This window comes from Pelodiscus sinensis, chromosome 2 (assembly GCF_049634645.1).
Source record: "Pelodiscus sinensis isolate JC-2024 chromosome 2, ASM4963464v1, whole genome shotgun sequence".
In the NCBI taxonomy this organism is placed as follows: Eukaryota; Metazoa; Chordata; order Testudines; family Trionychidae; genus Pelodiscus; species Pelodiscus sinensis.
The window spans coordinates 85592624-85611830 of NC_134712.1; the positions used below are offsets into that span (position 1 = coordinate 85592624).

The window sequence follows — 19207 nt, forward strand, 5'->3', positions numbered from 1 at the left end:
GGAGACCAGCACAATTGAGGTAATGGATTTCAGGAAGGCAGATTTTGATAAGCTCAGAGAACTTGTAGGTAAGGTCCCATGGGAAGCAAGACTGAAGGGAAAAACAACCGAGGAGAGTTGGAAGTATTTCAAAGGGATGTTGTTAAGGGCCCAAAAGCAAACAATTCCGCTGTGTAGGAAAGATAGAAAATATGGCAAAAGACCAGCTTGGCTTAACAAGGAGATCTTGCATGATCTCAAAATAAAAAAGGAGTCATATAAAAAATGGAAACTAGGACAACTAACAAAGGATGAATATAGGCAAGCAACACGGGAATGCAGGGCCAAGATTAGAAAGGCAAAGGCACAAAATGAGATCAAACTAGCTACAGGCATAAAGGGAAACAAGAAGACCTTTTATAAATACATTAAAAGCAAGAGGAAGACCAAGGACAGGGTAGGCCCACTGCTTAGTGAGGAGGGAGAAGCAGTAACAGGAAACTTGGAAATGGTAGAGATGCTCAATGACTTCTTTGTTTCGGTCTTCACCGAGAAGTCTGGAGGTGTGCCTAACGTAGTGAATACAAGCAGAGAGAGGGTAAGTTTAGAAGATAGGATACACAAAGAACAAGTTAAAAATCACTTAGGAAAATTAGATGTCAGCAAGTCACCAGGTCCTGATGAAATGCATCCCAGGATACTCAAGGAGCTGATAGGAGGTATCTTAGCCTTTAGCTATGATTTTTGAAAAATCATGGCAGACGGGAGATTCCAGAAGACTGGAAAAGGGCAAATATTGTGCCCATCTATAAAAAGGGGAATACGGACAACCCAGGAAACTACAGGCCGGTCAGTCTAATGTCTGTCCCAGGGAAGATAATGGAGCAGGTAATTAAGGAAATCATATGCAAACACTTGGAAGGTAATAAAGTGATAGGGAATAGCCAGCATGGGTTTGTGAAGAACAAGTCATGCCAAACTAATCTGATAGCTTTCTTTGATAGGATAACGAGCCTTGTGGATAAGGGAGAAGCAGTGGATGTCATATACCTAGACTTTAGTAAGGCATTTGATACGGTCTCGCATGATATTCTTATTGATAAACTAGGCAAATATAACTTAGATAGGGCCACGATAAGGTGGGTGCATAATTGACTGGATAACTGTAGTCAGAGAGTTGTTGTTAACAGTGCTAAATCCTGCTGGAAAGGGATAACAAGTGGAGTTCCGCAAGGGTCTGTTTTGGGACCCGTACTGTTCAATATCTTCATCAATGATGTAGATATTGGGATAGAGAGTACGCTTATTAAGTTTGCAGATGACACCAAACTGGGTGGGGTTGCAACTTCTTTGGAGGATAGGGACATAGTTCAAAATGACCTTAGCAAGTTAGAGAAAGGGTCAGAGGTAAACAGGATGAGGCTTAATAAAGAGAAATGCAAAGTGCTCCACTTAGGAAGGAACAATCAGTTCCATACATACAAGATGGGAAGCGACTGTCTAGGAAGGAGCATGGCGGAAAGGGATCTAGGGGTCATAGTGGACCACAAGTTAAATATGAGTCACCAGTGTGATGCTGTTGCAAAAAAAGCAAATATGATTCTAGGTTGTATCAACAGGTGTGTTGTAAGCAAAACTCGTGAAGTCATTCTGCCGCTCTACTCTGCACTAGTTAGGCCTCAGCTGGAGTACTGTGTCCAGTTCTGGGCGCCTCATTTCAAGAAAGATGTGGAGAAATTGGAAAGGGTACAGAGAAGAGCGACAAGAATGATTAAAGGCCTAGAGAACATGACCTATGAAGCCAGGCTTCATGAACTGGGCTTGTTTAGTTTGGAAAAAAGAAGATTAAGGGGGGACATGATAGCGGTTTTCAAATATCTAAAAGGGTGTCACAAGGAGGAAGGAGAAAATTTGTTCCTCTTGGTTTCTGAGGACAGGACAAGGAGTAATGGGCTTAAAGTGCAGCAGGGGAGGTTTAGATTGGACATTAGGAAAAAATTCCTAACTGTCAGGGTGGTCAAATATTGGAATAAATTGCCAAGGGAGGTGGTGGAATCTCCCTCTCTGGAGATATTTAAGAACAGGTTAGATAGACATCTGTCAGGGATGGTGTAGACGGAGCTTGGTCCTGCCTTGAGGGCGGGGGGCTGGACTCGATGACCTCTTGAGGTCCCTTCCAGTCCTACGATTCTATGATTCTATGAACACCACTCCTTCATTCGGCACTGCTGCTGCTTCTACTACAACAATAATAAGCATAAGGAACACTTGTCCTTCCCCTGGGGAAAACTCATTAAACCAGCACTAGGAGTTGGATTCTTTGGACTTTCAAGTCCCCCTGAAACTGGGAGTTCAGAAACACAACCTTTCCTCCTACAATTTAGTTTTCTTACAATCCCATGGTTGCCTGGGACTTATTCTCTACGCTGGTCATGGTGGTTAGACTCGTGCTAGGGCTACAGACAGATGACTGTTTTCTGCATCCTTGAGCCATGGTAAAATGTGTCTTTGTCTTTACAATTAACGTTATCTCCTTGAACAATGAAGAGCCCTGTGGCACCTTAGAGAATTAACAGATTTATTAGGGCATAAACTTGCCTTAATAAATCTGTTTGTATCTGCAAAAACAACAGATTTTTGTGGAGTCCTGTGGCATCTTAGAGACTGACTAACACAGCTACCCCTCTGAAACTTTTCACCATTATCTCCTGGGAGGTTATTTGCCTGGTCTGACTTGAACACCTTCATATTACACTCCTGTATCGCAAAATTAAAAGCACTTAAAATTAATGCTGCTTTTCCGAAAAGGCCTTAAAGTAAAGCAGCAGCTGGGATTCCAGCAGAATCTAACAGCTCTGCCCTACTTTTTATATCAATGAGATAACCTGTTTACCATCTGCAGGATGTATTACTAATGCTCTTTATTTCAGAAGTGTCTAGTGACCAACCAAGAACAATGACTTGATCCTGAGAACTACTTCAGACAATGATGGAGGTGGCATAAAATGTAACTATTTTTAGGTGGTCAACGAATTCTTTGTACTGTGCTGATCATAATGAACCTAATCTTGAAGTAGCAGAGAGGGGATAGAACCAAAAGCTTTTTATGAAAATTGATTGTTTACTTTAAGTGAAAAACAAACATTTCCAGTATTTGGTTTTTCACTGTAATTTAAAATGTTCCCACCTGACAGTATTTTTTGTTCTTTTTGAACATTCTGACAATATATTTACCATTTCCTGATCCACTGTACTCATGCTTTTAATAGGAGTTTATTCCTGTCAGGTGGGGGCATATTAAGACAAAAATATGTGTGGTGAGGATAATGGTGTTATGTAGCTCTCAAAGTGCCATCCAAAAGTTTGATATCTAGCACTTTTATTACAGCAGACTGAATCAGGAGCAAGTGTGGAACTCCAGGACTTTAGAGCTGACTGAAGAGGTCAGACCGATAGCATGTCTGCACGCCCATTAAAATCCCACAGCTGGCATATACCAGCTGGCAGGGCTCCTGCTAAGAGGCAGTATGGATGTTTGGACCTGGGCTACACCAGAGGCTATAGGACAGGGGTAAGCAATAATTTTGGTGGGCGGCCACTCCAAGATTTTGAAAAGTGGTCAGGAACTGCATTTTTCTGTGGAGGGGGTTCAGGGTCTAGGATGAAGGTTGGGCACAGAATGCATGGGGTAAGGGACTGGGGTGCAGGAGACAGTCAGAAAGTTTGGGCCAAGGAAGGGGTTTGCAGGGAGACGGGGAGCAAAGCCTTGGAGCACGCCTGCAGTGGGACAGCCCAGGCGCGCCTGGGCTGTCCCGCCGCTGGCTTCCCCGGCAGCTTTGCAAAGCCGCGGAGGGGCTGGGGCTGCAGGGCCGAGCCCCTCCGGGGCTTTGCTCCGCGTCTTCCTGGTCTGCAGACCAGGGAGACGCGGAGCAGCTTTTCTCGCCCTGGAGTACACGGGCGGCGGGACCGCGAGGTCCCGCAGTCCATGTCCTCCGGGGTGAGAAAAGCTGTGTTCGTAACTGCGGATCCGACATAAGTCGGATCCGCGTAAGTCGGGGACTGCCTGTATAAATAAAACCCAGAGACTAGTGGAAAGATAGTCCATTTTCACTAACTTGGAAAGGGGCATAGGAAATCATTCCTTTCCACATGCTAAAGCTGCCCTTTTTCTCTGGAGCCACAGAAGACTGGCCATCTTCTTTTTAAGAGAGAAGGACTGTAAGATATTCACAAGTAGTACTCTGCCTTAAACCCCCCACCCATGAACAAGTGTCCTTTCTTATCCTGCTTGTCTGCCTTGGAACTCTTTCTTATCCCACTGAAAAACAAAAATCCAACTCAGACACTCTTGGCAGAGTGAGTGCTTCCTTGATAATGCCACACTTGGGGTTCAAATACTTTTAACTTGCTCTTAATCTTTGTTCATTGGGGATATATTTAATGCTTCTGGTTTAAAGTTCCCCTGCACCTGGGCCTTGTGGTTTGAGCCAGCTCTACTTCTATGCTGCTGTCATCACTATCTTGCTCAATTAGAATAACCCACATACTTCATGTAAGGTAAAGTCACTAACTTTAGATTGTTTAAAAATAAAAATATTGGGCTTCATAGTTATATCAAATCAAAAAATGTTTTCCAAAAATATTCTGCCTTCTGCTCCTTTGGCTCCTTTTGATGCCAAAAGGTTGCTTAGAAAAAGCCAGATCTTTTGTGGATGTAAAGTTATCACTCTATTAGTCAATGGACTAACACATTCACAGCAGCTCAGGCTCTGCCCCAAGAAGCAGGCCCGATTCAGCTAGTGTCTCCGAAAAACCCCCCCACACAATTACTGCGTTAGAAATGATAAGAGTTGTGAATCACATAACAGAAACCAGCTGGATGAAAATATTTCTGCTGGTGGTGGTGGGGAAATAAAGATGCTTTTACTAATAATCTAGCAAAATTCCCCAAAGCTACACTGCCAAAGCAGAGTTAGCTAATAGCAGAAAAGGGCATGTCAGATCTCAGCTATTACAATAAATGCTTCTAAGCAGCTCATCACTTAAACATCTAGATGGCCAGATCCTAGATCTAGCAACTTGGAAATTTCCAAGATGGAAACAAAAGGGCTGTGTCTACACTGGCATGAATTTCCGGAACTGCTTAAAACGGAATACTATTCCGTTTTCAGTTTTTCCGGAAAAAGGAGCGTCTACATTGGCAGGCTGCTTTTCCGGAAAAGCCCTTTTTCCGTAAAAGCATCTGTGGCCAATGTAGACGCGCTTTTCCGGAAAAGAGCCCCGATCGCCATTTTCGCGATAGGGGCCTTTTTCCGGAAAAGACTACGGGGCTGTCTACACTGGCCCTTTTCTGGAACAGTGTTCCGGAATAAGGACTTATGCCCGAGCGGGAGCAGAATAGTTTTTCCGGAACAGCGGCTGATTTTGTACAGTAGAGCGTTGTTGCTTTTCCAGAAATTCAAGGGCCAGTGTAGACAGCTCGCAGCTTATTCCGGAAAAGCGGCTGATTTTCCGGAATAAGTGGCCCAGTGTAGACACAGCCAAGTAATCTTAAAAAAAAACTTTTGGAGCCATTAAATTCAGAGGGAGGCTAACGTCTTAAAATAAATGCAAAAAGCTGACCATCTCAGGTTGCCAGGCAGCTTGAGCCACATCGACACTTTCAAGACTATGCAGTGTTATTTTAACGGTGTTGCTCCCTAGATGTTTTAGGGAAACAAGTTGGGTGAGGTAATATCTTTTATTGGACCAGTTTCTTTTGGTGCAAGAGAGCTTACCTCCCCCAACTTATACTGAATATCCATGAAAGTGACAATTTCACACTTCACTCCTCCACCCGCTCAGATAATTCCAGACTAAGGCAACTCTTTAATGTACTCCACCACAAAAGTGATGATGTGACCAAGGTGGCTAACCCAGAAGGCTAATTGCTGGTCATGGGGAAGTATGATTGATGCAGTTGTAACCCAGGCTGTCAAAAGGGGTGACTTACTCATACGAACAGAAGATTTAAAACTTTTAATTAAAAGTCATGAAGCAAGTAAAAGAGGTTTTGTATTGTTGGGGGAAAAACTGGTAATCCTGATGCAATGTTTTCAAGGGTTTTTTTGGGAATTCAGAGGAGGCAGAAGGGTGGGGAAGCAGTGAGACTTCTCTGCATAAAGCTACCACAAATTTTAGGGCACTGTATACAGTGTGTCATGCTCCCAGGGAAGGAAGCTGAAGGCACTATAATTGCAGTATTGTCTTATGTAAATGATTTCAACTGAATTTCACAGCCCCACATAATCAAGATACAGTATCAGAATCTTAAAGTCTGTGTGTGTTCTTCCTCTCAAGACTTTTTAGCAGATTTTATGTCCCTCTGGGGTCTTGTATTTTAATTTTTTTATATATATTTGTATTGTGTTTTAAAAATTTTTGTAAGCTGCCTCGAATATTTTAAATAGAGAGGCAGGATAAAAATATTTTAAATACACAAATAAAGTGTGGGTCATCCCGAATTTAAATCCCATCATCTACAGCAAAAGATGAAACGAGATCCAAGCAGCTTTTTCCTCAGATGAACATACCTGAATCTGTCATCCACCCAGCTAAATTGATGCTAATTTACAGTGACAAATCATATATTTTCAGAAGTAGAAGCAACAAACCATATATATTTTGGGAAACAGAAGCAACAACCAAGTTCCTGGAAAAAGTGATGCAAGTGATTGACTGAACGTGAACGGAACTGCAAGAATAAAGTTGCCTCAAAATGTTAGTTACGCTGCTGCTGTCATTTAAAGAAAGTGTATATATTAACCCTGTCTGGATTTTGAAAAAAACATTGATAAGGCTCCCTCTCCCTCCCACCACCCACTTACAAGTGATTGGATAAGTGCTGCTTAGATGGCAGACAAAGATAAAACTGATACCAATATAAATGCTTGTTGAGTTGAACTGAAGGCACTTTTTATTCTGTTTTTAGATCAGGTTTATGCTATATTGTTGCCCTGTGAAGACTTTTAGAACTTTGCAATGCTCTTACCATTGTACAATACAATTAAATTTACAGAGACAAAATAAAGCACATCTTTAAAATCTTAAAGGTTTATACAACAGAAAAAGTAATTCACCACAGCTGTTTAGTATTGGCTTCTGTATAAATTATAAGTACAGTAAACTTCCGATAATCCGGCACCTTTAGGACCCAGGGGGTGCCAGATTATCAGATATGCTGGACTATCAGAAGGGGCAGCTATGAGGGGTCTGGAGTAGGGTGGGAGGGGATGCCACCCCAGACCCCTCATAGCCCCCCCTTACGATAATCCGGCTCTACCCCAGGCGTCCTTGATTCAGCCGCTGCTGGTCAGTTTCAGCAGCAGCTGAATCGGGGATGCCTGCAATAGAGCAGCTGGGGTGCTGCCGGGTTGGTCCCGCAGCGCCGAGGGGCAGCGCTAAGGCAGCAACCCAGCAGCACTCCAGTTACTCTTGGGGACGCCTGGGACAGAGCAGCTGGGGTACTGCCCGGTTGGTCCCGTAGTGCTGCCCCACGGGGCTGCGGGACCAACCGGGCAGCACCCCAGCTGCTCTTGTGGATGCCTGGGGCAGAGCAGCTGGAGTGCTGCCGGGTTGGTCCCGCAGCGCCAAAGGACAGCGCTGCGGGACCAACCTGGCAGGACCCCAGCTGCTCTTCCCCAGGTGTCCCCGATTCAGCCGCTGCCGAAACAGATCAGCGGCTGATTCCAGGAACCCCGGGGCAGAGCTGCTCTGCCCGGGGCTTCCTGGAATCAGCCGCTGATCTGTTTCAGCAGCGGCTGACTTGGGGACCCCTGGGGCAGAGCAGCTGGGGTCCTGCCGGGTTGGTCCCGCAGCGCCGAGGGGCGGCGCTACGAGACCAACCCCGCAGCACCCCAGCTGCTCTGCCCCAGGCATCCGGATTCAGCCTGCTGGTGAAACTGACGCTGCTGGTCAGTTTCAGCAGCGGCTGAATCCCGATGCCTGGGGCAAAGCAGCTGGAGTGCTGCTGGGTTGGCCCTGTAGCGCCGCCCCTCGGCGCTGCAGGACCAACCCGGCAGCACCCCAGCTGCTCTGCCCCAGGGGTCCCCAAGTCAGCCGCTGCCGAAACAGATCAGCGGCTGATTCCAGGAAGCCCCGGGCAGAGCTGCTCTGCCCGGGGCTTCCTGGAATCAGCCGCTGATCTGTTTCGGCAGCGGCTGAATCGGGGACACCTGGGGCAGAGCAGCTGGGGTCCTGCCGGGTTGGTCCCGCAGCGCTGTCCTTTGGCGCTGCGGGACCAACCCGGCAGCACTCCAGTTGCTCTGCCCCAGGCGTCCCCAAGAGCAGCTGGGGTGCTGCCCGGTTGGTCCCGCAGCCCCAAGGGGTGCTGCGGGACCAACCCGGCAGTACCCCAGCTGCTCTGCTCCCGGCTTCCCTGATTCAGCTGCTGGTCAGTTTCAGCAGCAGCTGAATGGGGGAAGCCTGTCCGGCTGCCCCAGCACTTCCGGGTTCCTGATGGTGCCGGACCATCAGGAGTCCCGGAGCATTCGATGCCGGACTAATGGAGTTTTACTGTACAGTGTTACTTTAAAAGTAAGAAGAAAGAACTTGTAGCACATCCTTTGCAACATTACATCCACTGGGTTAGTAGTATGAAAATAAGCCTCAGCTATAGGACTAGCTTTAGAGAGAAATTAACCATACATCCTATTATTCATAATTATCTTAATCGCTTTTTAAAATGTATTTTTTGCTTCCTCCTTCCCTGTATCTTATTTCTTTAAGCAACTGTTTTATACAAATGTTAAAACCGTTCATTTACTACTGCACCCTAAAACGGACTTTTACATATTTTAGCAGCTGTATTTATGGCTTAGACAATCAAAAACCACTGTCCTCAGAAATTTATATTTGACTGAAGTAATATTTTATACATATCATCTAACTGAGGTTTATAAGCAATGTTCTTAGACATTTCTTAATTTATCCTTGAAATTAATCTGAGTACTAGCCTAATAAATAGTGAAAAATGAAGAAACTCAGAGATTAAGGGCTAATTTTCAAACTGGTCCACTAATTTAGGACACTTCCTTTTCTGGATGTACAGCTGAGACCCAGAACTTCATCTACAGTCAATGATATTTGCAAGTGCTAAGCAAGTCTGAAAAAATATCAAGCTCAAACAAAAACCACAAATTTGCGAGAGAGTGAAGAAATATACTCAGTATATGGTTTTGAATGAGAATGTTTCTCATTAAAAATGCATCTCATTGAATATTTGAGAATAAAAAGAGTTTTGAATATCCTTATTCACCACTTTTTTGGTTCTGATGACTTTACAAACAATTCTGTCCTAACACTTTAATAGATACCACACTATCAGTAGAATAACTTGTTTACATGTCTCTTATCCCTACAAAAATCAGAGTGTAGACTATGTTGTAAACAATATTTTTTGTGCAAGATATGTGCAAGCTGGATGCCAGTATGATTTCCATGCACACCATTTTTTAGACACATGCAACTTTCTAAATAGAGCTCTTAAGCAGGTTGAGCGCCACACTTGTTCTCAATTCCTCAGTCCATTAGGGGCCTTTTATCCCACATCACTTAAACAAACCATACAGGCTGCGTCTAGACTGGCATGATTTTTCAGAAATGCTTTTAACGGAAAACTTTTCCGTTAAAAGCATTTTCAGAACAGAGCGTCTAGATTGGCAGGGATGCTTTTCTACAAAAACACTTTTTGCGGAAAAGCGTCTGTGCCAATCTAGACGCGCTTTTCCGCAAAAAAGCCCCGATCACCATTTTCCTGAGCGGGAGCATCATAGTTCTTGAACAAGAAGCCCTAATTTCATACAGTAGAATGTCAGTTTACTTGCGCAAGAACCCACAGCCAGTGTAGACAGGCAGCAAGTTTTTGCGCAAGAGCGGCCGCTTTGGCGCAAGATCGCGCCAGTGTAGACACAGCCAATATTGTATCCATGCAGGGCTCTATTCATGAGAGAGAATCCCTGAAGTCACTTGACCCTGCATCTTCCATATGACACAGCACAGCATATTGCTACCATTACATTACTAAGATCGCTCCAACCTTCTGTTTGCCTCCCTTAGTTCTTAGATATTATTTAAAAAGCTGTCTTTGCAAGGTGCAGAGCACCTTTCTGAACTCTGTGATTTCGATAAGAGCCGACGATGCTCAGCAGCTTCCAGAATCAAATCTGAAATGATCAACTTCAGCTCTGTCAGCATCTTGACTGATCAAGTCAACTCAAACTTGTATGTACAATATTTTAAAGGAGGAATTTATGCGGAGGGGGGATGTTCTTATCTAAAAGAATTTGTAAGGTCTGAAGGGATTACAAATTAGATATTGTTTAAAAGCTCCCCAACGTCATTTGCACACTTGAGTTAAGATACAGGTATTTGTAAATCTACTTAGATTGGCTTAAAGCTGTCTGGTTTTTGGACAGCCCCTTTGATTTACCATCCTGTGGCTAAGTCACTGCAGGAATTTGGACACGACCCAACTCTATTTGTTTGAAGTCTGATCATGTGGCGTTAGCATTTCTAACTGATCCAGCAGTCATTTGCTTTTAATTATCATTGGCTTCAATTGCCTATGTAATAAATGTGGTGGTTATCACATCCAACTTTTAGGCTCTGCAAATTTATGAGCTAGGTGGAGTTGTCATTTTCATGGAGGCCTAATTATAAATTTAATTCAGACAGTGAATCATCTTAAACTAAGTTTAGGCCATTTTTTATATATATAAAAAAAGGAAATGACATAGCTATATATGAAAGATTCCACACAATACACCTGATTCAGTTCAAGGGCTGTTTCCTCACCTCCCTAGTCTTGCTGAATGATGATAAAAAGCTTAAAAGAGACCCATGTTGATTTAATGTTTCTATTTAAGGTATCCGGTTTCCAGAGGAGTCTGTGACTAGTGGTTTTAAACTCAATTTAGTATTTAAACTCATTTTCAGCTGGCTCTCAGTGGACCAACAATTAGAAAGGAAAGGAGTTCAAAGGAGAAGGGTTGTAACCTTTCAATGGTATGTTTGTGTGGTCTTTGAAAAAAAAAAATGCATCTTCGGTTACCATTCTGCCTACAACCAAAAAACACCGTAGCCCAGAGCCAGGTTAACAACCTGCTGGTACAGAAGACTTCATTGGTACGGTACAGCAGTCTTTCATGACAACTAATGCAAATTTAGGTTGGACCTCCATGGTCCGGCACAAAGGAATTTGCTGGATATGGGGCTGTTCCGTACAACCGGCCTCCCAATCCCTGTTGGCTCTGCTTCCGGCCCTGACTGCCTCCCTCCTTGCTTTCAGCTGGCTGTGCTGTTGGCCCTGGCTGGACCCCTCAGCTCTGGGGCTCGTGGCTGGATCCCTCTGCCTCAGGACTCTTGGCTGCACCGCCAGCGCACCCTGTTATGGGGCTTCCATCCCGCCGCTGACCTCCCTGCACCTGGACTCTGTGGTCCAGGATGTTTCCAGACCACAGAGTCCTGGGTTAAGGAGGTGCAATCTGCATACAAGTTTTGTCTACTGTTAACTGTATCACAATGAAAGCCCAATATAGCTCAATACCCATTTTCCAGTTTCCTGAAGAGAAAAAAAACACCACAAGGATCAGAACAAGATGCACAGAACTAAGGATATCTACGGAGTCTTCATTTATCACATTCAGAAGTTGCATGGGTCCTATTAGTTGTTTTGTTACATTATACTTAGTGGCTCCAACCAAGACTGGGACCCTACTGGGGCAGGCACTGTACAGGCACTTAATCGGAGACAGTTCCCACCCTGAAAAGCTTTTGGTCCAAAGAGAAAATATAGAGAAAAGGTAGAGGAGGAACGGAGATGAGGTGACTTACCAAAAGAGAATGAGCCCAGAGCAGAGAACCAGAAATCAGGAGATCTAGCTACTGTTTTTATTACCCAGTACTTGCAGCTGTCTGCAGTTTTGGGTACCTTGAAAATACCCAGTATCAGCTAGCTCTCTGCATAATAATGTCATTTTCTGTTGCCAGTGATACTTAAGTAAATGGCGTCCAATGCCATTAATTCAGTTTAGGACTTCGACTCTGCCTATATGCTGACAAATAAGCCTATATTTGGAGGCAATAAGCTCCTCCAATGCTGATCTTTCAAGTTATTAATTTTTCTTCCACCAGTTCTGGTAAACATAGGACCAAAATTTGTCAGAATCCATACAGCAGACACCCACTAATTTCAATGCGAGTTGTGCACATGCTTCTGAAGGCAAAAATCAATCAGGGCCTAGGAGCAGGGGAGAATGTGAAGTCTTCTCCCGCCCTGCCAGGAGCACATGGCACTTCTAAGAGCCATGTGCTCCTCACAAAGGCAGGGCCACGGCAGAGGCCAATCAGGGCCTAGTGGGCAGGGGAGCATGTGAAGCCTCCTCCTATCCTACCAGGAGTGTGTGACGCTTTTAAGCGCTGCACGTAGGGCAAGGACAGAGCGGAGGAAACTTTGCATGCTCCTCTGCCCCTAGGCCTTGATTGGCCTGGAGGCGGAGGAGTGCGCAAAGTCTCCTCCAGCTTTGTCAGGAGCGCCTGGCGCTTCCAAGCGCCGTGTGCTCCTGGCAGAGTGGAGGAAGCTTTGCATGCTCCCCAGGTCTTAATTGGCTTGGGGGTGAGGGAGCAGCAGAGCCTCTATGGGCTGGATCTACCTGCTTGGCAGGTCGAATCCGGCCCGCGGAGGCCTTTTACCCACCCCTGGCCCAGATGAAAGTTGTTGGGAGTCTACAAAAAGGTCCACTCAAAGCCAAATAATACATTTTGCACGGTGGCCTCTGTGAGACCAATCCTTGGAGTGAAGGTGAAGGGGGTAATTTTCTTCCATATGTCATGAATATTGGGGAGGAGAGGTGGTTTCTGGGCTTCTGGCAAATCTCCAGTGTAACCTGAAATCAGTTACCCAGCTTTAAATAGTTTGGGATATCTATAAATACTATAGCTTATCCATTATGATTCTATAAAATGTAAGGCTAAGGAATATATATGTGGGTGGAATACTGTACAAATCGCATTTTTATGAAAACTTTACTAGACCCATGGTGTGCTGATATGTTAATAAATCAGACTTCACACCACAGGGAGATGGGTCTAGGAGACATGGTTTGCAAGATTTATTCTTTTTAACTAGAGCACTGCATTTTAGAGGTGAGCAGACTAGCAATGCCATTATAACACAGGGGCCAGAAGCAGCCCTGCCACAGCTGATTGGCAGTGTATCAGATGAGCTGAATAGGGCATTACCACACAGCTAACTGGAGGATGAATTGGGGGAGGGCAGGGAGCAGGCAGGGACCTCAGGGGAGAGGGTAAAGTGGGAGTGAGCACCTCCAGGGAAAAAGAAAAACCTCAGTGCCTATGATTCTAGTTACTTGATTTATTTAAAGATGTCATCACAGGAGGATTTAGACAGACAGACTCTCTGCAAATATACATCACCGCACACTCTTCTCATTTGATTTTTTTTAACTCTCAGTGGTTTGATCAGGTCATACGGATGTTGAGGACAGACTTAAAATGAAATTAGTTTCAAAAGTCTCCTTTTTATTTCAAATACTGTAATATGTGTTACAGTCCATAACCTGCACAGTCTTATCTATTTCTCCCTCCTTCATTCTGCCCCTTATCGCCTTACCTTCCATTTTCCCCTCTCAGCTGCACGACTTCCATGTATTCACTCAGTTATTTCCCTCTTCAATACTGCTTCCTTGTCACCACCTTCTACCCTCTGCTACTCTCTCCATTTCTGCCTTCAACCCTGAATCGTCTCTCCTTTCGGTTGCGGACTTTCAGTCTTGGTCCATCTCAACAGTCCCTCATTCTAGTACTTGTTTCTACTGTAGAGTGGCTCTCTCTTTCTTCTGAAGCAACCCATCTTCCTACTGATCCAAACTTCTAATGCACATAATGCAGTTTCATAACTGACAAATGAGATGCTACTCCCATGAATTATCACTTAAAAATTGATCAAATTGCACTGGCTGTAACACTGCAATTCATCTCTTACTCTATAATAACAGTGGAGATTTAGATCATAATAAAACTGTGAATTTGTAAAAGGGTCTTCAGAGCTAAATTTGGTATTGCTTCCTTTGTCAAAAAATAAAGTGTATGTACCTTTGCATTTTGAAGAGGAGGCTGGTAACTAGAGGGTCGATAGTACATCCTCTGAGTAGCATCAGTGTGGATGTCTCCAAGAAATAGCTCCTCTACTAGGTGATCTAAATTATGATGTAGATACTGCTTCTCTACTCGGATCAGTTGAAGTTCGTGCATGGCAAAATTAAGAGCTCTGGTGCATTCACAGCCGTTCTCTTCTCTCCATAAATTGTAGCTCACATCCTGCTCCCAGGGACTGTTGCCTGGTACAAATCCAGGACACGTACGGTTCACTAACTGACTTAGTTTTTCAGCTACCGCTTCGCTATGGGAGATGATCTGAACGTTATGTAGCTGGTAATCGGCTTCAGTTCCCCCTCGGATGATCCAGGATGCTTGACGAAGGCGAATTTTACCACGAATAACTAAGGTGTAGGTAGGATTTGTGCAACGGTTGCCACCATAATAAAACTGGTAGGCCTTGAACGTGTTGTTGTGGTAGAATCTATAGGATCTTGTGATGAACTCTGGGCCGGATCTAACCTCACAACTGTAGGAAGATTGAAAATGATGAAAAACAAGATTTTAGAGAGATGTAACATACCATCATACAACAATTAATAAGATGATCAGATTCTTCTTGTGTCCACTTAAAGTCTTACTGCACTAGTACTGTAGAAGCCACCTACCTGTATTATCTTATTATACCCGTTGATTACTTATGGTGCCTATATATAGCCACCATGCCTGTAGGATGAGCTCCTCAGAGTCTTCAATGTATTTATCTTCACAATGCCTTGATGAGTAACAAAGTGCTATTCCCTTCATTTTACAGAACTCAGAGGCAATTAAACCAATCACCAAAATGAACAAAGAAAGTGTGACAGACGTAGGAAGTGAACTTGGGATTTTTCCAAGACCCAGGTTCCTATGTTAATATCTGGGTGGCCCATGCTCCCCCTCCCTTTTTCAATCAGTTGCACAACTGGAATAATGAGCTATGCTTTTTTTTTTTTTAGCTTACATGGTTTTAAATGGGGGTGGAGGAGGGAGTATAATTTTATGTATAGTTGCTACTAGGAAAAATTAATCCCAAATCTTTCACTTTAATTAACTAGGTTTTTTTCTAAGGGTATGTCCACACTACAGCGTTATTTTGAAATATCTTATTTCGAAATAGATAATTTGAAATAGCTTATTTCAAAATAATGTGTCTACACACAAAATGCATTTCGAAATACCGTGTCCACACTGAGTGGACACTGATTCAGATTTAAGGCTCGCTGGAATCCGGTCAAGGTTAGGGCATCAGGTAAGGATTGTCTTTGTGTGGCTGTGCTTAAGAGGATCCCCCGGGCAGCTGGTTCTCAGGTGTCCCTGCTTGCTTGCCTGCCTCGCTGTGGGACAGGAAAGCATTTGTGTCTCAGAGTGCTCTGGTTGCCCTCACTTAGGACACCACAGCACTCTGCAACATGGAGCCAGAGCTGCCTCTGGGCACTCCGGTGCGTCTCGTGGACGCACTGCTATCAGCCTGGCTGCACTTTCTGCAGGCTGCCATCCAGGAGGTCCATCGGGGGGTTGTCAGTATCCAGGAGGCCCTGTGGGAGAGCATCCACCCTGAGGGGCACTCAGAGCCTCCCTGGTCTGCCCCACTGGGGTCTTGTGCCTCATTCCTCCCTCACATCCTTCCACTTACCCATCCTTAGCCCCCCTTCCTGATGTCAAATAAAATACACATATTTTCAAAAATATAAACTCTCTTTATTTAACAAAACTGGGGGGGGGGGGGGAAGAGAATGAAACTCTGGGGAGACTGGGGAAAGGAGGTGGGAGGGGGAGAAGAGAGGGTGGGGGAGGGGGAAAACTGGGAGGAGGGAACTGGAAGGGGGAAGCAAGGGGAAGAAGGGGGAAGGGAGGCTCAGGAGTGGGGGTCTCGCCAGGCCGTCTACCAGCACGGCGGGTGTGGGGGCCTCGGCGTCCCTATGGGGATGGGGAGGAGGGTGTGGAGGGAGAGGCGGGAGGAGTGGGAGCTGGGGAGGCAGCAGGCGCTGGAGCAGCACAAGGCAGCACGCTCTGCACCATGGTCTGCAGACGGGCACAAATGGCACCACCCTGGGCAAGCAGCTCCCGCCAGAAATCCCGTTCGTCCTGCACCCACTGCTCCATAGTGTGGTGCAGGGCCCCCAGGTGCTGGTCTCAGTACCCCTGCAGTGTTGCAGTGGTTCTGCTGAGCCCGTGGGTGCGGAAGCAGGTCCCGGGTGGGGTGGTGTGCTCTGCATGCGCAGCTAGTGCGGCTGTGGAGAAAGAAGAGAAGTGTTCAGTTCTCCCTGGGGACACAGAGAGTGAAGCCCAGCACCACTACTGTGAGGTGAGGATGACTGTGACCTGCACCATCAGAGCCACTGTGCTTGCATAGAGGCCATTGTCAGACTGTCTGGCTATCCTCAGGAGTGGGAGCTGCCCCAAGACCGCACCCATGCCCCTGTGCTGTGTATAGTGTGGGTGAGGTGGGGAGATGTCCCCTGCCTCTGTGTAGAGGGGGTGTGTGAAGGGAGGGCATCCTGCTGTGTCCTGCCCTGGGGTCAGGAGCATGTCAGGTGTCTTCACACACATGTGTGGCTATCAGGCCACAGCCCCTGTGTGGCACACAGCTGGAGCCACCTGCCCATGGGTGGCACAGCACGTGCTCGTATGTCCACAGGTTGCTGAGTGATCCATGGTAAGCAAGGCCCACGCGCGCGGTCCCTGCTCTCCCTCCCCACCCTCCCCGGGAAGGGGACAATAATGGCACTTACAGGGTGTGGCCTCCCCGGACGACCCTGGTGACTCCACTGCTGGGACAGCTCGGATGTCCAGCTGGCATGGCACCCTCCGTGGTGGCTCCTCCTCTGCATCCTGGTCAGGGCCCTCCAGTCCCGGATAGCTGCATGGACTGTCCCGCCCCCCATGATGCGGTCCAAGGTGTCAAAATAAGGACAGGTGTCTGCCCCGTGTTGACCTGGCGTACGCCTGCCACAGCTCTTTAAATTTCATGCGCACCTGCTCCTGAGTGCGCATGTGGCGTTTGGAGGCAGCTATGTGGCCCTAGTGCGGAGATCATGGACATTGGAGGCCTCCCCCCAAACCTCCATGAGGTCCATGATCTCCACACTAGTCCACGAGGGCACCGACCATCTCTGGCCCCTGTGATTTGCCTGTGTTGATGCTATTAAAGTTAATTTGAAATAACGGCTGTTATTTCGAATTAACTTTGATGTGTAGACATACCCTAAGGTTATATGATTATTAAAGTTGAAGCTTAATTTTGACCATATTTGTTGGAAAGTTTTAATTTTTGCCTTTTAAAAATAGTTTATATTTTGGTTTGATCTGAGGAGCATGACATAAAGCAGATCTTCCTCAGAGGAAGTGGCTGCAAATTAAAGATTTTCCTTTAAATTTGCTTTTTTTTTTTTTTTAAAGAGAAAGGATGAGAACACTGAAATCTGAAGCACCTTAACTGACCACATAACAGGTACAGTATTGGTAGCAGCTGTGCAAACTTCCTAAACACTTAGGGTAAGTTGATGTATACAGTAGTAATGTGAAAATCAGCTCTGCAGAAATTGGACTCAAACTACCCACTGACTTCTCAAAGACTACTGAACAGCTATCAGATGGTAATGCTTTTTGGCCCCCTGAATGAGTGACCAGGAGGTGAGAGGCTAGATTGTTCATCTTAGAAAATCTTCCCTAAGACACAAAGGGGGCTAGGCTCCTAGGTCACATTGAAAGTCAAACTCCCCTTTGTGCCTTTGAAAAATCTCCCCCTTTGGGTGTCATTTGGGCTGCTTAAAATAAATACTTTTCAAGAATAGTAAAGTTAGTAAGAATTATAAGCTCCGGAAGTTCTACTTTTCAGGCCAATTTTCCATTTAATGTGTTGAGAACTTATTCTTTACACAAACATATGATCACAAGAATACAGAGTAAAAACTACAATAGAAGAATTTTCTTTAGGTTTCAAAGTCAAGCAGCTGAAAATTAGTAAGTACCAGAATTTAGGCTGACCATGCAAACCATGATTTGTCATCCTTGTGTCACATCTTATGATAAAGGCATCAGCTGCAGGAGTCCAAGAGACCTCTGACAACTGTTAGGTAATCTAAATATAGGGGTTGCTCCCCTTATCAAAGTCTATTGAAATAAATGGAAAAGATCCCTTTGGATCAGGACCTCACTTTTTTGGTATACATCTGTACATGTGTGGGGAAAATGTGTTATTTGATTAGTCATTTAAACAGTTCCACTCTACTAAGAAGAAAGAGTCAGGACAACAACACCACACCCCACCAGTAAGGAACTCTTGCTACACATTTCACAGGAGAGCACTAAATCCCACCCAAAAAAGAGTTTAATTAACATAAAATAATTTACTTATCAGACTGAAGGTCACAAACTTTCCCATTAAGAAAGTGTATTAGCTACTGCAAACTTACTGTGACTTTGGGTTTGTTATAAAACAGTGAACATATGGTACAATAACTGAAAAAGCTACAATTGTAATAGAAGCAAAGTTTACAGCTTGTTTGTTGAGCCCTTTGTGGCGGATCTGCTTAATATAGTCAGAAGAGACTGTATCTTTACCCTACAATTGCTCCACAAGCAGAGCTCCCACTGAAGTCTATAGGGGTATGTCTACACTACAGCGCTAATTCGAACTAACTTAGTTCGAATTAGTTAATTTGAACTAAGCTAATTCGAATTAGCGCAGCTAGACTTAAAAACTAGTTCAAATTAGAGTTTTGCTAATTCGAACTAGCATGTCCACACAGAGTGGACCCTGAACAGAGGTTAAGGATGGCCGAAAGCAGTGCCGGCAGGACATCAGATGAGGACTTAGAGCATGGAGCTGCTGTCTCAGGCTACCCAGGGCTGTGCTTAAAGGAACCCGACCCCCACCCCGGACAGACAGTTCTCAGGGTTCCCCGCTTGCAAAGCAGTCCTGGCTTGGAGTGCCCTGAGTGCCCACACTCGGCACATCACAGCACCAGGCCATCAGCCCGGCTGCACTTGCCGCAGGCTGCCATCCGGAGGAGAGGGGGGTCAATCAAGG

The 19207-nt window shown here is 45.3% G+C and overlaps 1 protein-coding gene across 2 annotated transcripts in view; it reads right to left on the reverse strand.

Annotated features, from left to right (window-relative positions):
- The window catches only part of APCDD1 (APC down-regulated 1), a 44981-nt gene that overhangs the window by 12947 nt on the left and 12827 nt on the right, over nucleotides 1-19207 (reverse strand). For both annotated transcript variants that reach the window (XM_075919732.1, NM_001286890.1), the window contains 1 exon segment: nucleotides 14131-14662. In XM_075919732.1, the coding sequence (XP_075775847.1) occupies nucleotides 14131-14662 (532 nt within the window).